At 41.0% G+C, this 22,248-nt stretch overlaps 2 protein-coding genes across 4 annotated transcripts in view; one reads left to right on the top strand and one right to left on the bottom strand.

The window, feature by feature from the left end:
* Positions 1-778: 778 nt before the first annotated feature.
* On the top strand, positions 779-7,603 carry cd36 (CD36 molecule (CD36 blood group)). The gene is made up of 12 exons (XM_085386111.1): positions 779-901; positions 1,276-1,436; positions 1,570-1,714; positions 4,616-4,771; positions 4,855-4,946; positions 5,118-5,167; positions 5,278-5,347; positions 5,577-5,764; positions 5,878-5,996; positions 6,094-6,167; positions 6,998-7,052; positions 7,148-7,603. Exons 1-12 carry the CDS (start codon positions 779-781, stop codon positions 7,319-7,321), a joined length of 1,407 nt encoding a protein of 468 aa, XP_085242237.1. The 3' UTR covers positions 7,322-7,603.
* Positions 7,604-10,566: 2,963 nt separating this feature from the next.
* The window catches only part of sema3c (sema domain, immunoglobulin domain (Ig), short basic domain, secreted, (semaphorin) 3C), a 50,445-nt gene continuing 38,763 nt past the window's right edge, over positions 10,567-22,248 (bottom strand). For 2 of the 3 annotated variants that reach the window (XM_085387913.1, XM_085387914.1), the window contains exons 11-17: positions 21,959-22,181; positions 19,004-19,092; positions 17,454-17,495; positions 17,043-17,200; positions 16,083-16,150; positions 15,186-15,316; positions 10,567-13,224 (exon numbers count right to left, since the gene is read on the bottom strand). In XM_085387913.1, the coding sequence (XP_085244039.1) occupies positions 12,802-13,224; positions 15,186-15,316; positions 16,083-16,150; positions 17,043-17,200; positions 17,454-17,495; positions 19,004-19,092; positions 21,959-22,181 (1,134 nt within the window). In that variant the 3' untranslated portion in view covers positions 10,567-12,801. The remainder of the gene's footprint in view (positions 13,225-15,185; positions 15,317-16,082; positions 16,151-17,042; positions 17,201-17,453; positions 17,496-19,003; positions 19,093-21,958; positions 22,182-22,248) is intronic. The other variant, XM_085387915.1, reaches the window with a different exon arrangement.

Here is a 22,248-nt window from a genome sequence, read left to right as displayed (position 1 = left end):
TTATATTGCTGCTGAGCAAGCTCCAAACAAATAATGACAATAAAAAATAATTTCAACATAGACTCATGATAAGCATGGGGGGAAATATCTTTGCGAGATAACGTGCAATTCATTTCCAGCCACACAGACACAAATACAGATAAGGCATTATAAATGCACTGTGATAATGGGAATATTCTTAATGATTTATGTGTTTCTTCTTTTTGAGCTTGTGTGGTCTTCCCCAGGACTGTAAATGAGTAGAAGTAGTAAAAAAGGCTAGAGATGACTAGATATACATATGGATAAAATATGGATCAGAATAAGAAAGGACTGCTATTATATACTCTTATACATCTTTGTCAGTGGTTTTATTATAAAATTTGCAATAAGAATAAACTAAAATCTAACAAAATCATGTACAATAACAACCTGCTCACGTTATACTCGCACCCCATGTCCTGTTTCAACCTTTCTCCTCAGCCAAACTGTTATCACCTTGCCAGAAAGTGCTTACTCATACCAGGTTAAAACTCCTATCAGCTGAACCATAATCCTGTCTTGTCATTATATAACTTAATTTATCTGGCACCTGCAAGATATGTGTGTGCCTTTACCTGGCCTTTGCTGTTCTGTCAACTCCTCTGATAGTACCGCCTGCCTGTGCTGCTGCTGCTGTTCCTGATACACGGGCAAGCTGCACATACTAGCACACACCACAAACACAGAGACAGAAGGAGAACAAGCAGCCAGGCAGCCAGACGGACGTACGGTTGGAAGGAAGGCAACACACACCACCATGGGCTGCTTTAGCATTAAGTGCGGGCTTTTAGCCGGATCTGTGTTTGGGGCGGTGATAGCCATCCTGGGAGGCATCCTTATCCCAGTGGGGGACATGATCATTGAGAGGACAGTCAAGAAGGTATGGTGCTCATGTTTCACCCTTGGAATCAGGATAGGGAGTGATAGAGAGTGTGAGTGTGTGTATGTGTGTGTGTATGTGGAGATCAAGGTGAATCAGGTGAAATGAGAGGGAAGAGGCGTATGTTGTGGAAAGCTGCTCCAAGCACTAAACAAGAAGCCGTGCAGAAAGCCAGGCGTGCCGTCTTGTTTTCGTCTGTCAAAAGCATGTGTGATTTCTTTTTAGACATTGTAGAGACGGTCTAAATCTGAACGATCTTTTAAAATAACAGAGCATCCTCCTTTTTCATGTATCAGGGGAGCTGCTGGCCTGCTGGCAGTCTTGAGGCATGTTAAAAATAGATTGTGTGTGTGTGTGTGTCTGTGGGGTTTTAGGAAGCTGTCATTGAGCCTGGAACGACAGCTTATGACAACTGGGCAGCTTCAGAGATCGCAATTTACAGGCAGTTCTGGTTCTTTGACGTGAAAAACCCACAGCAGGTCGTGCAGGAAGGTGCATTTCCAGAGGTACAGGAAAAAGGACCGTACACATATAAGTAAGTTGGATTTGTTTTCCTCCTGCATATCATTTTAATTTCAAAGTCATTCGGTATAGTGATATTGTTTTAGTCCTTTATCACATTTATCTCATGGCACACCACATGCATTCATGACCCTCTCCTCATTAAGGACAAGATATCTTCCCAAAGCGAACGTCACATTCAACCCCAATAATACTGCCTCCTTCGTGCTGCCCTTGGGTGCCATCTTCGAACCATCCATGTCAGTGGGACCAGAGGAAGACACAGTCACCTCACTCAACCTGGCAGTGGCCGTAAGTGTCAGGGGCTGTGCATAGTGATTCCCAACTTGTGTCAGCTCTGCTTTTAACAGTTTCTGTACCCTCTTTTTTTCTTTTCTAATGCCAGTACGAGCACATGCCAAGGCAAGCTGTGCTGGCTTGCTTTTCAAACATTAATTTTAGATTCCAAACCTTTTTTGTCTTATGACCCTCCGTATCATTTTGTTTATAACGAAAGAAGGGTTACACTCTACCTTCCAGGATGGTTCATTTAAATCACAAATGAAAGCAAGGATAAAAGAAAGGGCTCATCAATGTATTGCAGAAATTGTGTATTTTCTGTTTCTATTTCATGAACTAATTAATTAATTTATTTAAATTTTTTTTTGTGATACCACTGAGGAACCTGGGGCCTGTTCAAGGAAGCGGATTTATTGCAAACTCTGAGCTTGTTAACGTTGACATAATGGAAATCCTGAGCTTTCTATTCCAGAGTGAGATCTTAAACTCTGGTCTGCTGTGAACATAATAAGTTAGATGTTAGGTGGTTACTTGTTATATTTAGACAGGGTTTTGTTACCACAGTGACTTTATGGACAGCACATCAGCTATACACTAGACTGAAACATTTACTGTACATTACTCTAATAATCCCTGCAATATACTAATAACTTTAAAATAATAAAACGGGACACACTGTAGTTTAAAGGGAGTTATTGAGTCTAGGCTACACATGGTCTGTTAGCATTTTAAGTTGAAAATGTTAACACATATAGTCAATAAGTAATGCTGAGCAACATTTTAAAATGTACGACAGATGTATGAAAAATGAAATTAGTAGTTAAGAAAGGCTTCAGTTACATAGATTGTCAGCGACCGCCTCTGGAAACCTTGAATCGCTGGGGAAAAATGTATATTTCCTGACTGGTGGTTCTTTGTGTCATTCTGAGTAGTTTGGGAATGTTTGCAGCCAAGTCAGTGTCTTCCATGAAAATTACAGGTGACCACTGCACCCATTCACCTTCACTTTTCCTAGGACCAAACCAGTTTCTGGGTGATTTTTGGTCCAGTACCGTATAGATATTTGGGATCAATTTCATGTGTACGACTCTCACCAACCTCTAGAAATCACCTGTACTCATTTTAGTACCTTATCCCAGGTACTATGATCAAATTGAAAACTCTGAAAACTGTGGCGAGTGATCAGAGTAGGTACTAATGGAAAAGGGGATCTAGAGAACAGCTGTTACTACGGGATCACTGATCGATCTGTAGGCCTGTTTGACGAGATCTTTAGTTTCACAGCAAATGCCAGCAACCGCTAGCAACCATCTGCCAACCAGTCAGGGAATACACATTTTTCCCTCACAATGGGTGGTTTCATATGGCCTATTCATTACATTTAAAACTGGAAGGTAAAATTTGACAGGATTTAAGCCTTTAATCTCTTAGGGGAAATTTAAGTTGGGTTAGAAATGACTGAGTTGATGATGCTGAAAGTTACAATTCCTCTTTTCCCCCTGCTGTACAGATCCACATTTACTTTCTTCAGTCCACAGGACAAAAATAGAGACTGTTCAGACTGTGCTGAAATTAACTAACTAGCTATTCTGGAACCCAAAAAGCTGAGTTTCCTAAATCAGAGTTAATCAACTCAGAGTTAAGGGTTAGACTGAGAGTTCATTAAACACACCTGCTGGAACAGGGTGCTGACCTCCAGGTCTGTCTGGAACAAGTGCACAAATTGGTAACTGAATATTGAGGGCAGCATGGTGGTGTAGTGGTTAGCATGGTGGTTGTTGTCTCTCTGTTAGCCCCGTGATAGGTTGGCAACCTCTCTAAGGTGTTCCTTGCCTCTTGGATAAATGGAAGAGAATGGATGAAAAATAGAATATTACTTGCTAGATGAATGGGGCTTTGATTAGCAAAGAAGTTGACCTGAATTTGAAATGCATTTAGCTGCACTAAAATAGCAAATCTACACTAATCTTAATTTTAACATTATACATATATAACCCAATATACTTGGGTTGGTTAGTAAGATGTTTACCAGCAGATAGTATATGGTATAGCCAAAAAAGCTAATATGGGAAGCTAATATCTCTGACAGCTCCAACAACTTACTCTGACAACTTTAACGCTTTAAATGAATAGGCGGCTTAATTGCCACGTTGCCCTGGAAGTTTGCAAAATATACAACATGTTTGCATATTCACTCACACTCTAAGAAAAGGTTTTGAAATGCTTAGAATAGCTTTAGTGGTACTTCCTTTTATAGAGGCGTAAAAAAAAAAGTTCTCAAGAATTCTCTTTTATGAAAAATTATAGACACCTCAGTGTTATCTAGTATCACCTTTATCATCACTATCTTTAACTAATTGTTCTCTGTATGACTTTATCAGTCTGTCACGCTGTGTTGGGAGATTTTTGATCCACTTTACTTTATAATGCTGCTTAAGCTCATCTTAATTTATTGTCTAAACTCAGTTTGATATTCACCTTTATACTTACACACACACACACACACACACACACACACACACACACACACACACACACACACACACACACACACACACACACACACACACACACACATCTCTTACTGTGTTTGAGGGTGGAACATACAGACAAGTGGCAAGTCAATGGCAATTTTTCTTTATGAGCAGTTTATGAGTGTTCTCTCAAAACTTTGATAAAGCTTTAACAATGAGTGTGAGTTTGCTTGTAGTGCTTGCAAGTAATTAAGAAGAATCACTCTCATAAAAGAGGATTATTTTCTGCCTTATATCCTGAGACAACAGCTGCTCTTGTTTGCACATTTAATATATGTACATAATACATATGGAACCATATTGCTTTTTTTTGTGTGATACCTTCATTGATGATAGCATTTTCCAAATGTAAGGGTTTGTGTTTTGGATTTTCTTTCAGGGGGCCTATTCATTGCTTCCTCCAGCATCACATATCTTGCTAGACATGGTCATAAATAGCACAAATTCTTCCCTATTCCAACACCGTACAGTTAAGGAGCTGTTGTGGGGTTACCATGACCCAATATTGAAAGACACCATCGGCCTATTTTCACCTGTAAGTAAACACTTGTACCAAATGCCAAATGCAGCATAAAAATCAATTATTTAACAAATTTGAATGAAATATGTTTTCCACAGTATAATGGTACCACTGATGGCCCCTACAATGTCTTCACTGGAAAGGATGACATTTCAAAAGTGTCTGTAATTGACAGATGGCGAGGAGAGACGTGAGTACAATTATGACTAAAAATACCGCATTTGAAGTCTGTAACTTTGATCAAAATTAGTTTAATGGATAATTACATGTTACATTTTAACTACAACCATTTATTTATTTTTGTTGTTAAATCCAATTGTCAATTGTCAGTGTTTCTGACAAATTCAATCTTGTCCCACAGGAAATTAAGCTTTTGGAATGATACATATTGTGACATGATCAACGGGACAGGTACGTAGGATAAAGTAACATGTGTTCATGTACATGTAACGTATTTCTACAGCTCCTGATGCAGATGAATTACCCTTATGAACTGATTTTTCCCTGATTTTTTTCCTTAGATGGTTCTTCCTTTGCTCCGTTTGTGGATAAGGATGTACCCCTCTATTTCTTCTCATCAGACATCTGCAGGTGATAAATAATTTCATTTGTAGGTAAAATTTAATTTGATCGTGCCTGATATCAAGATCTCTTGGTATTTCCTGGAAAGGCAAGTGTTGGAGCTTTACTGTAACCTTTGGACTTTATCCTATCAGTAACCACTAGGGGTCAGAACTTTGTTATATACTCCTGTGTGAATAAAGTTGCTATGTGGAGCCAAAGATGAACCTGAATTGACTTCTTATCTGTTTGTCTTCAGGTCTGTGTCAGCTAGCTATGAGGCAACTATGAATCTTAAAGGTATTGAGGTCTACCGCTACAGCCTCCTACCATCCACTCTAGCCTCTCCTGTGGACAACCCAGACAATAAATGTTTCTGCAGAAATTATGAAACCACCAAAAACTGCACCTTGGCTGGAGCACTGGACATGAGTTCCTGTTCAGACGGTCAGTCAGCATACAGCATATCATGATTCAATTGGAAATTCATGCATCCTAAAGTTATAAGGATTTATCAGTCTGCCCAGCAGCTTTTAATTCTCTGTTTGTCATCTTAACAGGTAGACCAATCTTCATCTCTTTGCCCCACTTCCTTCAAGGCAGTGAATATCTACGGGAGGTTGTGTTGGGCCTACACCCAGATGAAGAGCACCATAAAACTTTCCTGGATGTGGAACCTGTATGAACCAATGCTATTTTATTTGATGTTTTTTTACATTTTAGGAACAACAGGAGTTTGTAGATGCTAACTTTTATTTATTGTATATTTCCACTAGATTACTGGTTTTACCCTTAATTTTGCCAAGAGAATTCAAGTCAATATGATGTATGGACCAGCAAAAGACATTACGTAAGTTATCGTTCACCTTTTTAAAGGAATTAAGAGGTGAAAATTTGCTGTTTGTGTAGATTCAACAAATATTCCGTGGAAGGATGCAGACAGACAGAACACAATTATGCCCTTCCAAAGCAATTTGTAACTCTTACATGACTTTTTTCAGTATGAAGGTGCCTTTTTGCAATCTTGTATGCCAGTTAAAGAATTATGAAAAATGTCCAAAAGGCTACAGTGTGGTGGCTTGAGTTACCAACAGTGTAAAGAACCCAGGACTAAGCAGTCTAACTAAACAAAAAAATAAATAAAAATAGAGCTACTGAATCAGGAGAAAATGACTTGGGCTAAGGAAAAATGGGATAACTGTGGGATCCTGGCAAGTGTTAGGCTATTATTTAAGTTAAGCTCAAGCATTTGGATAGCTTGTCTTGCACTGGAATGTGAATAATTTAGAAAACTATCGGCTATTGTCTTTACACGTGCCGTAGCTAACAACATCAGTTTGCTAATACATAGCATTAACCATCTTGGAGTTAATTTGACTTATGGTGTTACAAAAATAGCAAAATTAAATGTTTTTAGACAGTTAGAGGCATTTTACTACTGTTTCAACCAAGCGATAATTGAATATAGTTATTTAGGTGCTTTTTATCTGTCTCAATGCATCTCTTGCCATAAGCTAACTATGGCTAATGGTAGCTTTAGAGAAATTACATGAAAGAGCTATTTATATTCTTATATTTATATAAGAAAGTGACTAAGCAAATTTCCTAATCTTTAAAACTAGCTGAAGAAATACATTTTAAGAGCAGTGAATATGAATTAATTAACTCTTTGTCCTGCAGGGTGCTTAACAAAGTGAAAGATCACACGTTATTACCTCTTGCTTGGATGAATGAGGTACGTAAAAGTAAAAAATTATGTGCGAAGCCTGTTTGTTCACTTTTTTTTTTAATAAATCGTTTTTTCATATTCTGTGTCCTTTGTGTAACCAGACGGCAACGCTGGATGATAAAACTGCTGACATGTTTAAGAGGGAACTTCTCTCCCGCATTGATATGTTGGAGATAGTACAGCAAGTCTTGCTGATTGCAGGTGTGATCATCTTTTGTGTGTGTTTAATTGCCTTCTTCTGTGTGAGGAGGAAAAGCAAAGCAAACCTTGGATGAATGAATCATTCATTTTACTGTTTGTTGTATGAGCACAGTGCATTGAAGCTGCTACATCAAACGTTTTGATATAGACTCGCACTTTTTTGGAAATTTTTGCGTTATTTTGAATTATTATACCTCCTGTGATAACTGGGAGGGATACTGTGATTTTGTAAAGCTGTAAAGAACTCATTTGCCAAGTATAATTTTAATTGCAAACACTGTAATATTAACTGTATCAGGGATTTCTAGAGGGAGAGCACATGGAAACTACTCTTAACTGTCAGGTAATGCATCAGACCTCTGAGAAGAGAGACATGGAATAGTTTGCCATCATATGAAAGAAATGTACATGAATTTAAATATTATGTGAATGTATGCTTTGCTGAACTAGTGTATTTAAAATAAATAAATACTGGAAAAGAGAGACTGTTATCCAATACCCTATTCCTGCATTGTTCTTTATAATTACCAGGATATGAAAGCAGATCTGCCGTATATCCCTTTTGGTCAGGATACAGCTTGCATGGCCCCCATGGCTAAAACAAATCTCTGCATCACTTGCTTTACCTTGAGTGGCCTATAAATCAGACAGAGTGATAAAATAAAGCTGGTGGGATCACTATACTCTGGTTGTGAATGGAACTTGTGATTGCTTGGTAGGAAAACAGTATTTCTGCCACTCTTTAGTAGTTTTAAATGACCCTCTGCAGGGTCCTATGGGTGTCTTTGAGTCTGCTGTTCCACACGAATCTTGCTTGTCACTTATACTGAGAGACTGCTATGACACCACAGACTGGGATGTGCTCCTGAGCCCACATGGTGAGGACATAGAGGGGGCGACACACTGTCTTACAGACTACCTCAACTTTTGTGTGGACACAGTCGCCCCTGCTAAGACGGTACGGTGTTATCCTAATAACAAACCGTGGGTAACACAGGAAGTCAAAGCTGTCCTCAACATGAAGAAGGCGGCTTTCAGGAGCAAAGTGAAGGAGGAGATGAAAGCAGCACAGCGGGAGGTGAAACGCTGCCTGAGGGAAGCAAAGGACACCTACAGGAGGAAGGTGGAGCAGAAGTTGGAGAGGAACAATATGAGGGAGGTCTGGAATGGTGTGAAAACCATCACAGGCCACAACACCAAGAAAAGCACAGTGGGGGGGACTGTGGAGAAGGCAAACGAACTCAACAACTTCTTCAACAGGTTTGACCAGCCCACAACCCCCCCACCCTCACCCTCACCTTCACTACAGAGTCCTCTCCCCACTCTCCTACCTCCCTCGCTTCCCCCCCTTCCTGACACCATGACACCCCCCTCCTCCAATCCCTCTCTCAGCAGCAAGACATCTCCCCCCCTCCCCTCCTCCCAAACATCTCCCAGTGTCACAGTGGATCAGGTCAGGAGGCAACTGAGGAAGCTTCGCCCCAGAAAGGCAGCAGGCCCAGACAAGGTGTGTCCTAGGATGCTTAAGGCGCGTGCTGCTGAACTTGGGGAGCCGCTACAACGAGTCTTCAACCTCAGTCTGCGACTGGGGAGAGTGCCCGCCCTATGGAAGACATCCTGCATCGTCCCGGTCCCCAAAAAGAACCGGCCCAATGAGCTGAATGACTTCCGACCGGTGGCACTGACGTCACATCTTATGAAGACTCTAGAGCGGCTCTTCCTCAACCTCCTCCGACCACAGGTACAACATGCCCAGGACCCACTACAGTTTGCATACAAGGTGGGTGTCGGAGTGGAGGATGCCATCCTGTACCTCCTACACAGAGCCCACTCACACCTGGATGGGGGAAAAGGCACGGTCAGGATCCTGTTTCTTGACTTTTCCAGTGCCTTTAATACCATCCGGCCCTGTATGCTTCAGGAAAAACTGAACAGGATGGAGGTGGACCCCTGCCTGGTGGCTTGGATCTCCGACTACCTCACCGACAGACCACAGTACGTCAGGCTGAAGGACATCACGTCTGACACAGTGGTCAGCAGCACAGGAGCACCACAGGGAACTGTGCTGTCCCCTCTTCTCTTCACCCTGTATACCTCTGACTTCTGCTACAACTCTGAATTATGCCACATTCAGAAGTTTGCAGACGACACAGCCATCATGGGGTGTATCTGGGATGATCAGGAAGAGGAGTACAGAAGTCTGGTGAGGAACTTTGTCGCATGGAGTCACACAAACCACCTGCAACTCAACACCTCAAAGACTAAGGAACTGGTTGTGGACTTCGGGAGGTCTAGAGCAGGTCCACTGCCAGTTCAGATAGAGGGGGAGGAGGTGGAGGTGGTCAACAAGTACAAGTACCTCGGGCTGTGGGTGGACAATAAACTGGACTGGTCATGCAACACAGAGCACCTGTATAAAAAAGCCCAAAGCCGACTGTACTTCCTCAGGAGGCTGAGGTCTTTTAACATCTGCAGGAAGCTCCTGAGGATGTTTTACCAGTCAGTGGTTGCTGGAGTACTTTTCTATGCTGTGGTGTGCTGGGGGAGCAGCACAGCAAAGAGGGACTCATCCAGGCTGGAGAAACTGATCAGGAGGGCTAGCTCTGTGGTCGGCATGAAGCTGGACACTCTGGTGACAGTGGCAGAGAAAAGGACACTAAAGAAACTGATGGACATTATGGACAATGCCAGACATCCTCTGCACACGGCCATAAACAATCAGAAGAGTCTGTTCAGTGACAGGTTGCTTCTCCCCAAGACAAGAACTAACAGACTTAAAAACTCCTTTGTCCCACACGCCATCAGACTGTTTAACTCCTCTCTGGAGGGGAGAGGGAGGGGAAACAGGAGGACAAAGGAGGGGGGAACAACTAAGCTGCAGTGCCTCTGCACCTCACTGTACAATACCTTGTGCAATACTTTTTGTAAATAGTCAACAGTGCAATAGACTCAATACTTGAAATGTGCAATTCACTTGTATTTTTATTTTTTATTCCTATTTATTCTATTTATCCCCTTTGTATATTTTATTTATATTTGTCTCTGTATTTATATATGTGTGTGTGTGTGTGTGTGTATATATATATATAACAGTTCTGTAACTGTAACTTCGGTCGTTGCTGTGCTTTTTTTGGAAGTCGAATTTCCCAGAGGAACCCACCTGAGGGATTAATAAAGTTCTATCTTATCTTATCTTATCTTATCTTATACTGTAAAGCGTTTTATTGAGATTAAAAAAAGGCAAGTCTCTTTGCACTTATATTTGAGATTTGGTGTACAAGGCCTGTTTGAAAGTCTGAATCCTCTTAAGTTTCCATGTCCAGGTATGATCTAAATATTTGGCAACTTTTAATGTTGTCTGTTTGTGAAGTACAGTGCTGTTAGTGCTTTTGCTACGCTTACATCACTCTTGGATCTACTCTTATATCCACTTGCATGAGTGTTTCATGTGATTTCACCGTGAACTTTAAATTGAAAGTGAAACTTAACGTCTGTGTCAGGCTGTCCAAATCTTTGAAATAAGCATCAGTGAATACTGGTGATGATATTTGGTATCCAGCTACTACCCAGAGACTAAATTGCAGTTTTCAGTGGAGTCCACAGGGTTACACACCAGAGGCTCAACAAAAATTTAATTTCAATCTCCCTACTAAATCCTCAGGCGAGCAATTTTGTCCACTCAGACAAAGCCTTCAAACTGGTACAGGAGTGGAAACTTTTGAAAAAGAAAGCATGGAGTCCTACTTGAAAGTTTTCTTGCTAATCCATGACTGTTGGCATTTTATTGTGTTTTTCTATCCAGGTATACTATTGCATAGTGAATCAAAATGTGATGGCACTTTAATGCATTCATAATTCCATTAATTTTCACAAGACCTCCAGTACCACAAGCTGAAATCCAGACCCCCAAACAATGACAGAGCCTCCACCATGTTTAATGGATGGCTGCTCACACTCATTGTTGTACCTTTTTCTGTACATACTGATACACTTTGAACCAAAAATGTAAAATTCAGACCCGTTGCCAACTTTTGTACAGTACTGTAGTATTAAAAATGTACAGGACCATTAGAAGTTTGTCTTGTGCTGTGGTTGTACAGTAAACACTAAGATTTGTTGGTAAAACTGGGAGTGATCTGAACAAATTTATTCAGGCTACCATGACATTAATAAATAGAAATACATATTTTTCATAGGACTAAAATTACACTGTTGACATGATGCTGGAGAGATCTGTACGAGAGAACGCTAGAAAGTCTTTTTCTCAAAATCAAAATAATACTGTATGCCTCTACAATTTGCAGACAGTCGCAGTTAGTTGGCGAAATATGTTGAAATTATATACACATTTAAAACACAATACCTGGCACGACATTAAATTAAAAGAATGAAACATCCAAACAAACAGAGAAACAACAACAAAAAGCTCTGTACACAAGCAACAAATAATCGCTATCTACATTAACTATGCTTAGGAGGAAAAAATTGGCTTTTCACATATGTTGAAGGCTCTAAATCACAGACTACCTCACTGACAATTACTACTTCTGAATTAAAAGTATGTCCAAGTTGCTGGAGATAGCTCAGAAAATGTGGATCCAATAACGGATACTGTCGTGTTTCAGCAGCTGCGTAGTTTTACACTAATTAAAATGTGCGTATCTGCTAGCTTGGTTGCTAAAATCTAACCGAGGCGAGGATTTAAGACACCTTCTATGAACATGCGTCTGTGTTGGAAATGAGAGAATTATGATACAATATGCAGATTAAACATGAGGCACATATTCATACAGCACATGTACATCTGAGTAGTAGGAATAAATATAGACGACATGTATGCAACAAGAATTGCCATTTGGGTAGCATCAGCACTGGACGTAAAGCTTGGCCTTTGAACTAATAGAGTTTTAACTTTCGTCCCTTCAACACCACACTTTTTATTGCCGTGGGCTCTTAGCATGACCATTGTTTTTGTAAACAGTATGCTAACTACATATATTCTCAAAGTCCTGTAGAGTGTCCCATAATTTAATCGTTTGGTTAGTTAAAAAATAAAATATTCAAAAAGGAGTAGCATCTAATAAACATGCATCTGCCTATTGTTTGTCCCTTTTCAAACAGCTCCATTTAACACGAGCTTTTTAAATGACTTTCCTCTTCTTTCAAGAAGCACAAATTGACTGTGAGCTGTTGTCCAACTAGTTCAAATTCTACTCCCGCTTTAAAATATAGCGGCGACCTGACATGTATTATGGTTAGCAATGTCAGCAGAGACAACAGATTCTTAGTGGCAGTCATAATAGGGCTGCTTTGATTTGTGTTGTGACTGTGAAAAAAAAAGAATGGCTCATGTCACAGCCTTCTGGTCACAGTACCTCATGCAAAAAAAAGGACATATTGCTATATAACATTTCCCCATGCTTCTCCCTCTAATGTCTATCAACTACGGAGCTCTGAGGTTGAGATGAAAGTTGGAATATGGGGATCTGTAACTGTTTTGTGGGGACTATAGGAAGTTGTGCATGTCTGTTTTTGCAGCTGCAAGCTCCTTCTGTCAGTCCTCTGGGTGATTGCGTCTATTGCGGCTCTTCCTCCGGTCCAGCAATGGTTTCAGTTTGGCCAAATCCCCTCTGAGAGGTCCGGGCGGCTCCGATGGCTGCTGCTGCTGCCTCTGTTGGAGGTTCTTGAGCTCCTTTCTCTCTTTGCAGTATTGTTGCACTGCCAGGTTCTCTGCGGGACTGAAGGCTGCCAAAAGGACCTTGGGGTGCAAAGAGCTGGTCCATGCCCAAGGCGACTGCTGCTTGTCTGTCAGCATGCTCACCATGGCTTCACTCAGCACATGCAAACGGATTTTGGCGACAGTGCGTTTAAAGCCATTCTCGGAGGTCAGGCAGTAGTAAAGACCCTGGTCGGACAGCTGCACAGAGCGGATGAGGAGGCCGTGCTCGGTGGAGAGGACGCGGTCACTCAGCTTAACCTGCAAAAATATGCAACAAAAATCCTGGCTAAAAAATGCAGATTTAAGGGATCACTTAATGATTAATAAGATAAGATTCTTTATTGTCGTTATTCAAGAATGTACAGCAAAATTATGGTGCACCGCCAGGATAAGGACTCTTTGCAATCAGCTAATGAACACCTATGAGAAGACTAACATTTTTAACATTAATAAAGGGACTATTGCTTGTAAGACCGTTGTTTATTCCTCTAGTATGGTTATTTTTTACTTTAATTTGTCACTCAATAACGTAGGGCACAGATTTATTGCATGACTGGAGACATTATAGGAGAGAGACTCTTAAGAAATCCTGATAAGAAGCCTGTCAGAAAATTGTGCAATGGCAAGGATGACCGTTGTATGACTTGTCACACCCTCAAAAGTCAAATTAGGAAACATGTTTATTCATTTATGCATGTGCTTTTATCCACTGGCTAAATAAATGCCTGTAATAAATATCTTGGTGCTATCAAGAGGGATGGCGAGTGGCGAGACTTGACTAGGACATTCAAGTCTCAGTTATTCATGATTACTGATTAGAAGATCGGAAGACAGCAAACTGTGAATGTATATTTTTTTTCTAAAAAAAATTGAAGTACCCCAAATTTTATATGTGTTTACTGCTCAAAATTATAGTCAATAATGACTAAAAGTACGCCTGAAATGTTAATTTAAACCTAAGAGCTGTGGGAAGTTTAAGTGTTGGTTTGGCCACCTGAAAGTTAAAGTTAAAGACTTAAACTTCATTGCAAATGCTTTGGTCACCAGGATATTGATGTCATTGCCTGTACTTTATATAGAATGCTTCTTACTTGTCTGTAAACCCCTGCCAACTACTTGCTAAGCAGTAACAAAACTGTGAAGAGTGTGACTTAAAGTGGAAACAAAGACTATTTGTCTTCATAGCAAAAGCTGCTACATTTAAAAAGGTGTTGTTACAGCAGTAAGGAACAACCTTTAATTTGAAGGCGGAAATTCTCTGATTCAGATGTGGTTCGCACTGTTAGAAGTTTAACTATAACTCAGAGGTTAGTTAGCAAGTGTTTGCAGACAAGGCCTTCCATGCAAACTACAAGCCACTGTGGCAATCTGTGCGATCAATGCACTAATAAGGGAGTTTTGGGGGCAGTGCTCTCCTTGCAATCGATTTCACCAAGTGACAGGCAGCAACCTACACCAACCACTTGCCAACCAATTAGGGAACACACATTTTTCCCTAGGGACTAGAGGTTGCCAGGGAGTCACTGCAATGACAGGTATTTTAGATATATGTGCTTGAAGCGCTTGAAGCTTCATGAGACTCGTCCTTACAGCTTACCACTGCATACAGCATACTACTTCCAAATCAGTCTGGCCTCAATTTGGAAAAGGCTCCAGTGATTACACATCATAAAACTGAAGTGATTTATTTTAAGATCCCCCCCCCCTCCCCCATGCAACCCTGCTCGACAGAGGTGAGAGCTAAATGCATAAAAGATGTGTTTTCATCATGCCCAGCTTTGTTTAAACTTTCGCTGCCTTTTAAAATGCTCCCTCTATTTAAGTGCCGTCAAACATTTGCAAAATGTTTCCCCACTGAGCATTGAGTGTGTCGAGCCATTAGTAAAGGCCCATATCATGTTTGATCTGTATCAACACTTATTACGATACTCCCCTGCCAATAAGCATTAAGAGTGTCATTCCTCAGGCAGTGCACATCCTGATAACTCATATGAGCTCACTGGATTGTTACGACATGTTTAATCTTTGCTGTAATATTTAACCAAACACTGGAGCAACCCCCTACGGGCTGACAACAGGACATCTAATCAAATCGCTTGCATCGTGAAGGGTTTATCTTGTTAAATTCTGCAGCTAAAGTGGGCCGTAACATTGACCTCTTGGAGGTCAATGTTAATGGAATTATGAATGCATTAAAGTGCTTTAAATGTCAAACAGACCTCTTTTCTTCTGTCATTGTCTCGCTGAATCAGCCAGCGAATAGACGCCTGAGGAGACTTGGGAAGACACTCCAGAAAAGTGGTGTTGTTTTTTACGCCGTACTGTGTCATCTCCACTGCGTTCCTGTAGGCTAACAGACACAAAGACACACACGCAGACACAGGCAGACACATGCACAGGGTCAAGAAAGGCAATTCATACGTCATTTGCTGACAGACACAAAGAGCACAGATGGACTCAAATCTGTCTCAAGCCTCAACAGTGAGAGCGAGATGTTGACTCAAAGCTTAGTCTGACACCTGCGGCACAACCGAACCCCACCCCAGACTTCATTTTCCACTAACAATATACACTTTGACGTATCAAACCAATTCACTTATTAACTGTGTCATTTTTCTCCTATCTAAACGGTTCATCACTCAGTCGGGTGTATGACAGGGTTGCGACTAATTAGCGGTAATGGCCATATGGCTGGTTCCCCACGCTCGTGTTAATTTAGTAAAGTAAACTGTTCATGGAAATTGAACACTCTGGGGAGCCGATTCTCTCCTCTCATTAAACCGCACCTGCTAGTGGACTGGATATATATTCATGAAGAATGAAGTCTGGAGTACGAACTCAAAAATAGGCCTAAATGCTAGCAGAACACACACAGAAATATGTGCAGGCACAGGCTGTGTGTAAACCTCAAATGAACTTACATTAGGGAAGAAAACTTACAAATCCAGTTTATCAAAACAGCATTAGCATTCATGAAGAGTCATGTTTCTGGCCACCTATACAAATATTAGTCTAATAACTAAACCTCTTTTAGCTCTGTTTTGAATCTTTCACATTAATCAGGATGCCTTGAGCCATTGTTACCTTTAAAAGGATATTTCCGGAGCTTTAATTACCTTTTAAATTGAATCCTCTACACTGAGTGAGTGGATTTCCATGCATAATATCCTGCCTTCTGCTTCTCCTGAAAGAAGGAGGGAAAAAAACTTGGTCGATGGCTTACAAAATAAAATACACAATCATAACAACCGTCCGTCTGTCATATTGAAATGGTGGAAGAAGCAGTCGCTGCCAAAACAATATGAGGAAAATCTGACCATGTTCTTCCACTCGGTGTAGAACACTCATATATAACAGCTTGAGGAAAAAAGCAAGTAAACAGCTGACACATTTCAGAGACATTCTCTGCGGAAAAACAGAGACGCGCCTTTTGTTCTACGACCAAACTAAATTTGGCCTGCGTCTGACTGAACTGTCAGGAGACAGGCAGCTGGTCCTTAAAGGAACCAGAGAGACACCGGAGCAGAGGCGAGGTGTCGCTCATACCTCCTCGTCTGTGTTATGTCTAGGCGCCGGAAGGGAAACTACAAAAGTGGAATCTGGCTAACACAGAAGTGTGCACTGAAGGATTGCAGTCATGTGATCTTTTGGCCTTCACAAGTTTTGAGCAAAACGTTCTATTCCAGTTTAACGTATAGCACATCAGTTGCTTCCCATGCTTTGGAAAGTCGATTGGTTTGATATTTGCTGTAACTTCACTGGCTACTGTAAACCTCACTGTAATAATCCTGCAAATTGCAAAATGTTAAGTATAATCAAAGTGAACAAAAATAGTGTTTAATATTGAAAAATGTAAAAGTCGCTAATGTTTATTTAAGACTCGTGAAAGTTTTGCCTCCATGAATGGGTTTCCTGTCAACACCTATCAGTGCTTATTACCACTGAATAATTTGTTTGGGGGCTTGCAGAATGTTTTTTCATGCAATACAAGAAAGCAATCCTCACTGGGTACAATTAAATTTAATACTAGCAGGAAACTGTAGCTATAAACCCTCAAACTGGAAATGTTTGTCTACCTTTTGCCAGTGGGGTAGAAGCGGGAGCAGCTCAGTCCATCCCAGGCACAGTAGGGGTCTCTGGCGAGGCAGCAGTCAGCGCAAGCTGAGCCGTAAGCCTGACAACGGTGCAGGGAGACCTGCGAGACCCCGAACTCCGAGCTGGCGTACAGCTGTTGCTGCAAAATAAACAGTTCAAATGTCAGCAGCCCTGTTTGTCTTAATAAGTGGCCGGCTGACAGGAAAATGAGGCAGGGCGCAAGAAAAAAAAAAAAAAACGGCTTATTATTTCCGTGCCTTTGGGAGGCTTATCACGCACAGGAGATTACTGTTGAATGCATTACGTAGTGGCCTTGGACAGTGAATGTTTTTAAACAATATAAGTGCACTTAAGATAAGCAGATGCATACATAACATATTCAGAATGCTTACTTTTTTAGAGGATATTCTTAAGTTTGTAACAGGAGCCTTATTCTGAAAAACAGCAAAGACAAAAACAAAGTTCAGAGTTTGTGTGTTGATGAAATAAACGTAGAACTTTCTGGAAAATATACATTTTAATTCACAACACTTAGATGAGAAAACAAATACCAGACTTTATGGTAATTATATAGCAAAGAATGGGCGCTCTCAGAGTTCTTGTTTCATGAAATACAGTCCAAAATAAATCAGGCCCTATGAAGCTATTGCCTATAGAGTGTTCTACAGGAATAGTTCTCCAGGCGTCTTGAAGGAACCTCAAAGCTCTTCGTTGGATGTTGGCTGCTTTTGTTTCTATTCTGTGTTATGATGATCCCACACTGCTTCAATAATGCTGAAGGAAGTCAGGGCTTTGGGGAGGCCAGTCCATGACTGATAGTTTTCTATTGTATGTTTTTCTATCCAGGTATCCTTTTGCTGTAATGGCAGTATGTTTGTGATTGTGTTCATGCTGGAAGATAAAGCTGTTGCCATCTGCTTCCCAGATGGTATTATTAATGCATACTCTCTGCATTTATATTTCCATCAATTATGATAAGATAAGAAGCCAACAATCAGTCATGAAAGAGCCTCCACCCTCATTTGCCAATGGCAGTAGACTAACTGTTGTACCTCTTGCCTGACGTCTTCCCTACATATTTATGATGGGGTGAACCAAAAAAAACGAAAATTGGGATTCATCCCTTCATAAGACCTAATAACCTGATATTTACTTTACAGATGTTGATATTTATGATATTAACTTTATAGACTTCAAGACACCTCTTGATCTTGAAAAAGAGCTTGCAAAGCAAACATAATCACAAGGACTGCAATGCTGGTGCAAAAAAGCACAAATCAGTCTAGAACAGGGGTAGGCAACTCCAGGCCTCGAGTGCCGGGGTCCTGCAGGTTTTAGATATCACCCTGGGTCAACACACCTGAATCAAATGATTAGTTCATTAGCAGGCCTCTGGAGAATTTCAAGTTATGTTGAGGAGGTGTTGAGGTAATTTAGCCATCTGAATCAGCTGTGTTGGATCAAGGACACATCTAAAAACCTGCAGGACACTGGCACTCGAGGCCCGGAGTTGCCTACCCCTGGTCTAGAATAACTCTGGACAGATGTCTTTAGTAGCCTGAGAAATAAATTATGTCTTCTAAAGAGACAAATCTCTTTAGATTGAAGTCTATGTGTGGCACCATTTGGTAGAAAGATCAAAGGAGACTTTTTCTTCTGATCACAGGTCTATCACCTAAGATAAAGCAACATATGCAAAGGTTCACTTGAGGGTGACTTCCAGACTTGGAGTATGCTAGCATGTTTCTCATCACTCTACACTGCTCTGCACTACAGAACATCCATCTCGCAAATGCCACCCTGCCTTTTGTCTGTCTGCCCTTGGTCTTTGTGTAGTGGCCAAACACATCCTCCTCCCAGTCCCTGCCTTTGATTTAAGGGGAGAAAGGGGATTAAAGTGAAAGAGAAAAAAAAAGAGAGAAGGAAGAAATACAGAGCAGACCTTAAACACTTCCAGCTCCTCCAGGATCAGATCGTCATGCAGGGAATGGTTGCTGGGTAGCACAATCACCTTCTGTATTGTACCTTTGTCTGAAGGGCAAAAAAGCACACGTCTCATGAGTTCCAACCACACACATGCATTTAACTACCGTGTGAAACAGATACGGCTACGCAGCAATGAACCTCTAGAGTTGTGAGGCATCAGTAAAAGCAGAACACGACTGCTGGTGGAAAAAACCCCACCAGCTCCACCAGCAGTCTGTTTGTCTTTGCCCATGTTTGCTTTTGAATTAGGCATGATAGCCATGACCAGTTTCCAAAAACAAAATCAGCTGTGACAGGAGTGGGAATGGAAGCTCTTAAGGCAGGTCAACGACCACAAAAAGGGCAAAATGCAGCTCTATCCTCATCAGTATGGCTCTTTTGGCCTGGGAATTTGAGCAGCAGAGCAGGGAGGAGGAGGAGGAGGAGGGGGGTACAGTAACAGCTCCTGGAAATGCCTGATAAGACCGTCTCCCCCATCCTTGAGACAAAGCGCCATTTCAGGAGCAGATATGGGTACGCGGCACTGGCTACTCTTCAAAAATCAAGGCAGGAGGAACAGAAAGGAGAGGCTGCTCGATAAACACCGGCAGCTGGGCGAGAGACTCCCAGAGCAGTTTGCTGAATGCCAATGTTCACACGTGGACAATTACAAGCATGAATGCACACGCACTTCTGCTAACAAACACACATTTTTCTATTATCTAAATCTGGTGTTTTTAAGCACAGAAACACACTGGCATATATTCGACAAATATTCACTACACAGCAAGCTGTTGCACAATATTGCATGTCAACTAAATCAGAACTGTAGAACCTTTTTGGAACTGCATCACTTCGAATGCTTAAGTTATACTTCTGCAGCAAAACTATGTAGAGCCTATGCAGCTAATGTAAGTGACTGATATTGTTACCAAACTTTATGTTTCACATATTAGTGTTAGATTATGGTATAGGCTGCAGTGTAGGGTTTCAGAAGGTTTTGCACTTATGATGCACCGACAGCATAGATGTAACGATTTAATGGGTCTGGCATTTTTCACTTTTTTTACTTTGTCAGTGAGGTTTGGATCATTGGAATATTTGTGATACATGACAGGTTTCTGGAGACTGGGTGTCATCTTGTCAGCCAGTATTTTGGTATATCTGCTTATGGCATTCATGTTGTTGTCTGTAAATATCAGCCCACCACTTCCTCAGCCTTTTGTACTCACGCAGCGCCATAAAACGGTAGCACCACCATGATAATACTGTTATCACGTGGGTCAATGGGTTGAAAATGAGAAAAGTGTTGATCATACATTTAGGCTGATGAGAAAATAATCACATGTTACTCTGCTTTATCTCAATGATCACATGCAACTTTTAGCATTACATTTTTTTCTGTCAGGCCTTTTTTTTATAGCATAATTTGTTCATAAAAATTATTTCTGCAAGTGCAAGCCATTCTAGCATTTTCAATGACTTGACATTTAAGTGATGTTTTACAATGGTGTCCCTCATTTAACCTTATACTCAGGAGGTAGCGACTTTCTAAAAAAGTGGCAATCCATTATAGATCCTCCTTCCTTATGTAATGGAAAAAAATCTACTTTTAATGGACTTTATCTTTTGCTCTGATCTATCTGTGCACTGATTTATACTGCATGCAGCGCCATGTTGACCTGTTTGAGCTGAGTGGCAACAACACAAGTACTCCAGCTTATCTGTGTATCTGATAACCAGCTGTGTCATTGAGTTTCCAAGCAATAACCTGTTCAGAAAGAAAATGTCACTATCAGCCTCTGTGTACTGCATGTCATTGTAAATGAATTTATAGTAGCACTTAAAGCTCACCTTCCTAGAACAGGAATATGGTGGTGCCACAGTCTTCGGAAAAGACGATGGCTATATTTGAATGTGCTGATGCCACGATGTAGGTCTTATATGGAATCCAGTTTGTATTTATTTTATACACAGCGTCTTTGCACCGCAAACATTGATCTCACTTCAATTAAATATATTTAAATGAGCTAGTAAAATTAAAATATTGAGATGCTGGTAGTCTGGCTGGTTCGTTTTTATATTTTTTTGTGTGAAGAAACAAAGAAAAATGCATCCCACTGCTCTTTAAGAGGCAAAACACCCATCCTGTAATACCTGGACTATTATGCCTCTACTACCAGGGCTTTGTTGACCTCACTTGGACCTCGTGCATCTTCTCATCAGGTGGAAAAAGCCAGAGAGGGGCTTAACTTCTTAAGGAAGTTAAAGCACACTCACCTCCCTCATCACCTGCTGAGCTGACCCTCTACTGGTCAGCAGTAGAGAACCTTCTGACCTGCTGTTGCACAGCAGGAAACAGGAAAGATCTGAAACAAGTGGTGAGGGCAGCAGAGTGTATTATCGTCTAATATAAATAAGACCTTCCTTTGGTTGTGTTTACAACAGCTGACTGTAAAAGAAAGCTAGTTGTATTATAATGGACCACACCCACCCCAGACATCAGCCTCTGAGGAAAAGATTAAGCTCAATCAGGTCCAAAACTAACAGATAAAAAAAAAAACCAGTTTCTCCCCATTGGCAGTAACCAGTAAGCCCCTCTTCGCTCCCTAAAGCTCTGTTGACCTTTAGCTCTGTTATCTTTATAGTATAGTCTCTTTTTGTCTTTTGCTGTCAAAACAGCTGAAGAGCTACGAAATATTTGTTCTTTGTTGCACGAACAATGACAATAAAGGACTATTCTATCGTATTTCAACACAAAATTACATCTATCGGAAATATTCTGCATGAGACACCTGCCTAAGGTATTTTTTAAATACCAGAACTAATACCAGAAAGCTGAGGCCTGTAGAATGCAGTCATATTGTTTTTGTCACATGTGTACAAAAACCATATTTAAAGTGTTTCTGTATCTGAACTGCAGAACGCGTACCTGTGCCAAGGAAGAGCACCTGGTAGTTGCCGTCAGCGGCCATGACCTGGTCCACAGCCACTGCCGTGTATTTATAATCAGCATTCGTACGAACCACCAGGGGTCTCCTCCCCACCGGATAGATGGCGTTAAACATTACAGGATGGTTGCGGACAAAGGTCACCACATCATCTGGGAACTCCTTTGTTGTCTGAATGTCAGGTGTGAAGGCTCCACCAGGACACTGCAGAAACATAGGGCGGGTTTGAACAGTGCAAAAACAAAATCTCATTCATTCATTTCCACAAGTT

This window comes from Rhamphochromis longiceps, linkage group LG17, assembly GCF_057381845.1.
Source record: "Rhamphochromis longiceps isolate RC_006_pf linkage group LG17, R_longiceps_female_GT1.1, whole genome shotgun sequence".
Lineage (NCBI taxonomy): Eukaryota > Metazoa > Chordata > Actinopteri > Cichliformes > Cichlidae > Rhamphochromis > Rhamphochromis longiceps.
This window is presented reverse-complemented; position numbering and strand designations above follow the sequence as displayed.

Excerpts from the sequence above, each read along its gene's own strand:
- cd36 (XM_085386111.1), top strand. The coding sequence starts at position 779 with ATGGGCTGCTTTAGCATTAAGTGCGGGCTTTTAGCCGGATCTGTGTTT. Across the intron at positions 902-1,275 it reads TTGAGAGGACAGTCAAGAAG|GAAGCTGTCATTGAGCCTGG; the intron begins GTATGGTGCTCA and ends GTGGGGTTTTAG. Across the intron at positions 4,772-4,854 it reads CCATCGGCCTATTTTCACCT|TATAATGGTACCACTGATGG; the intron begins GTAAGTAAACAC and ends TGTTTTCCACAG.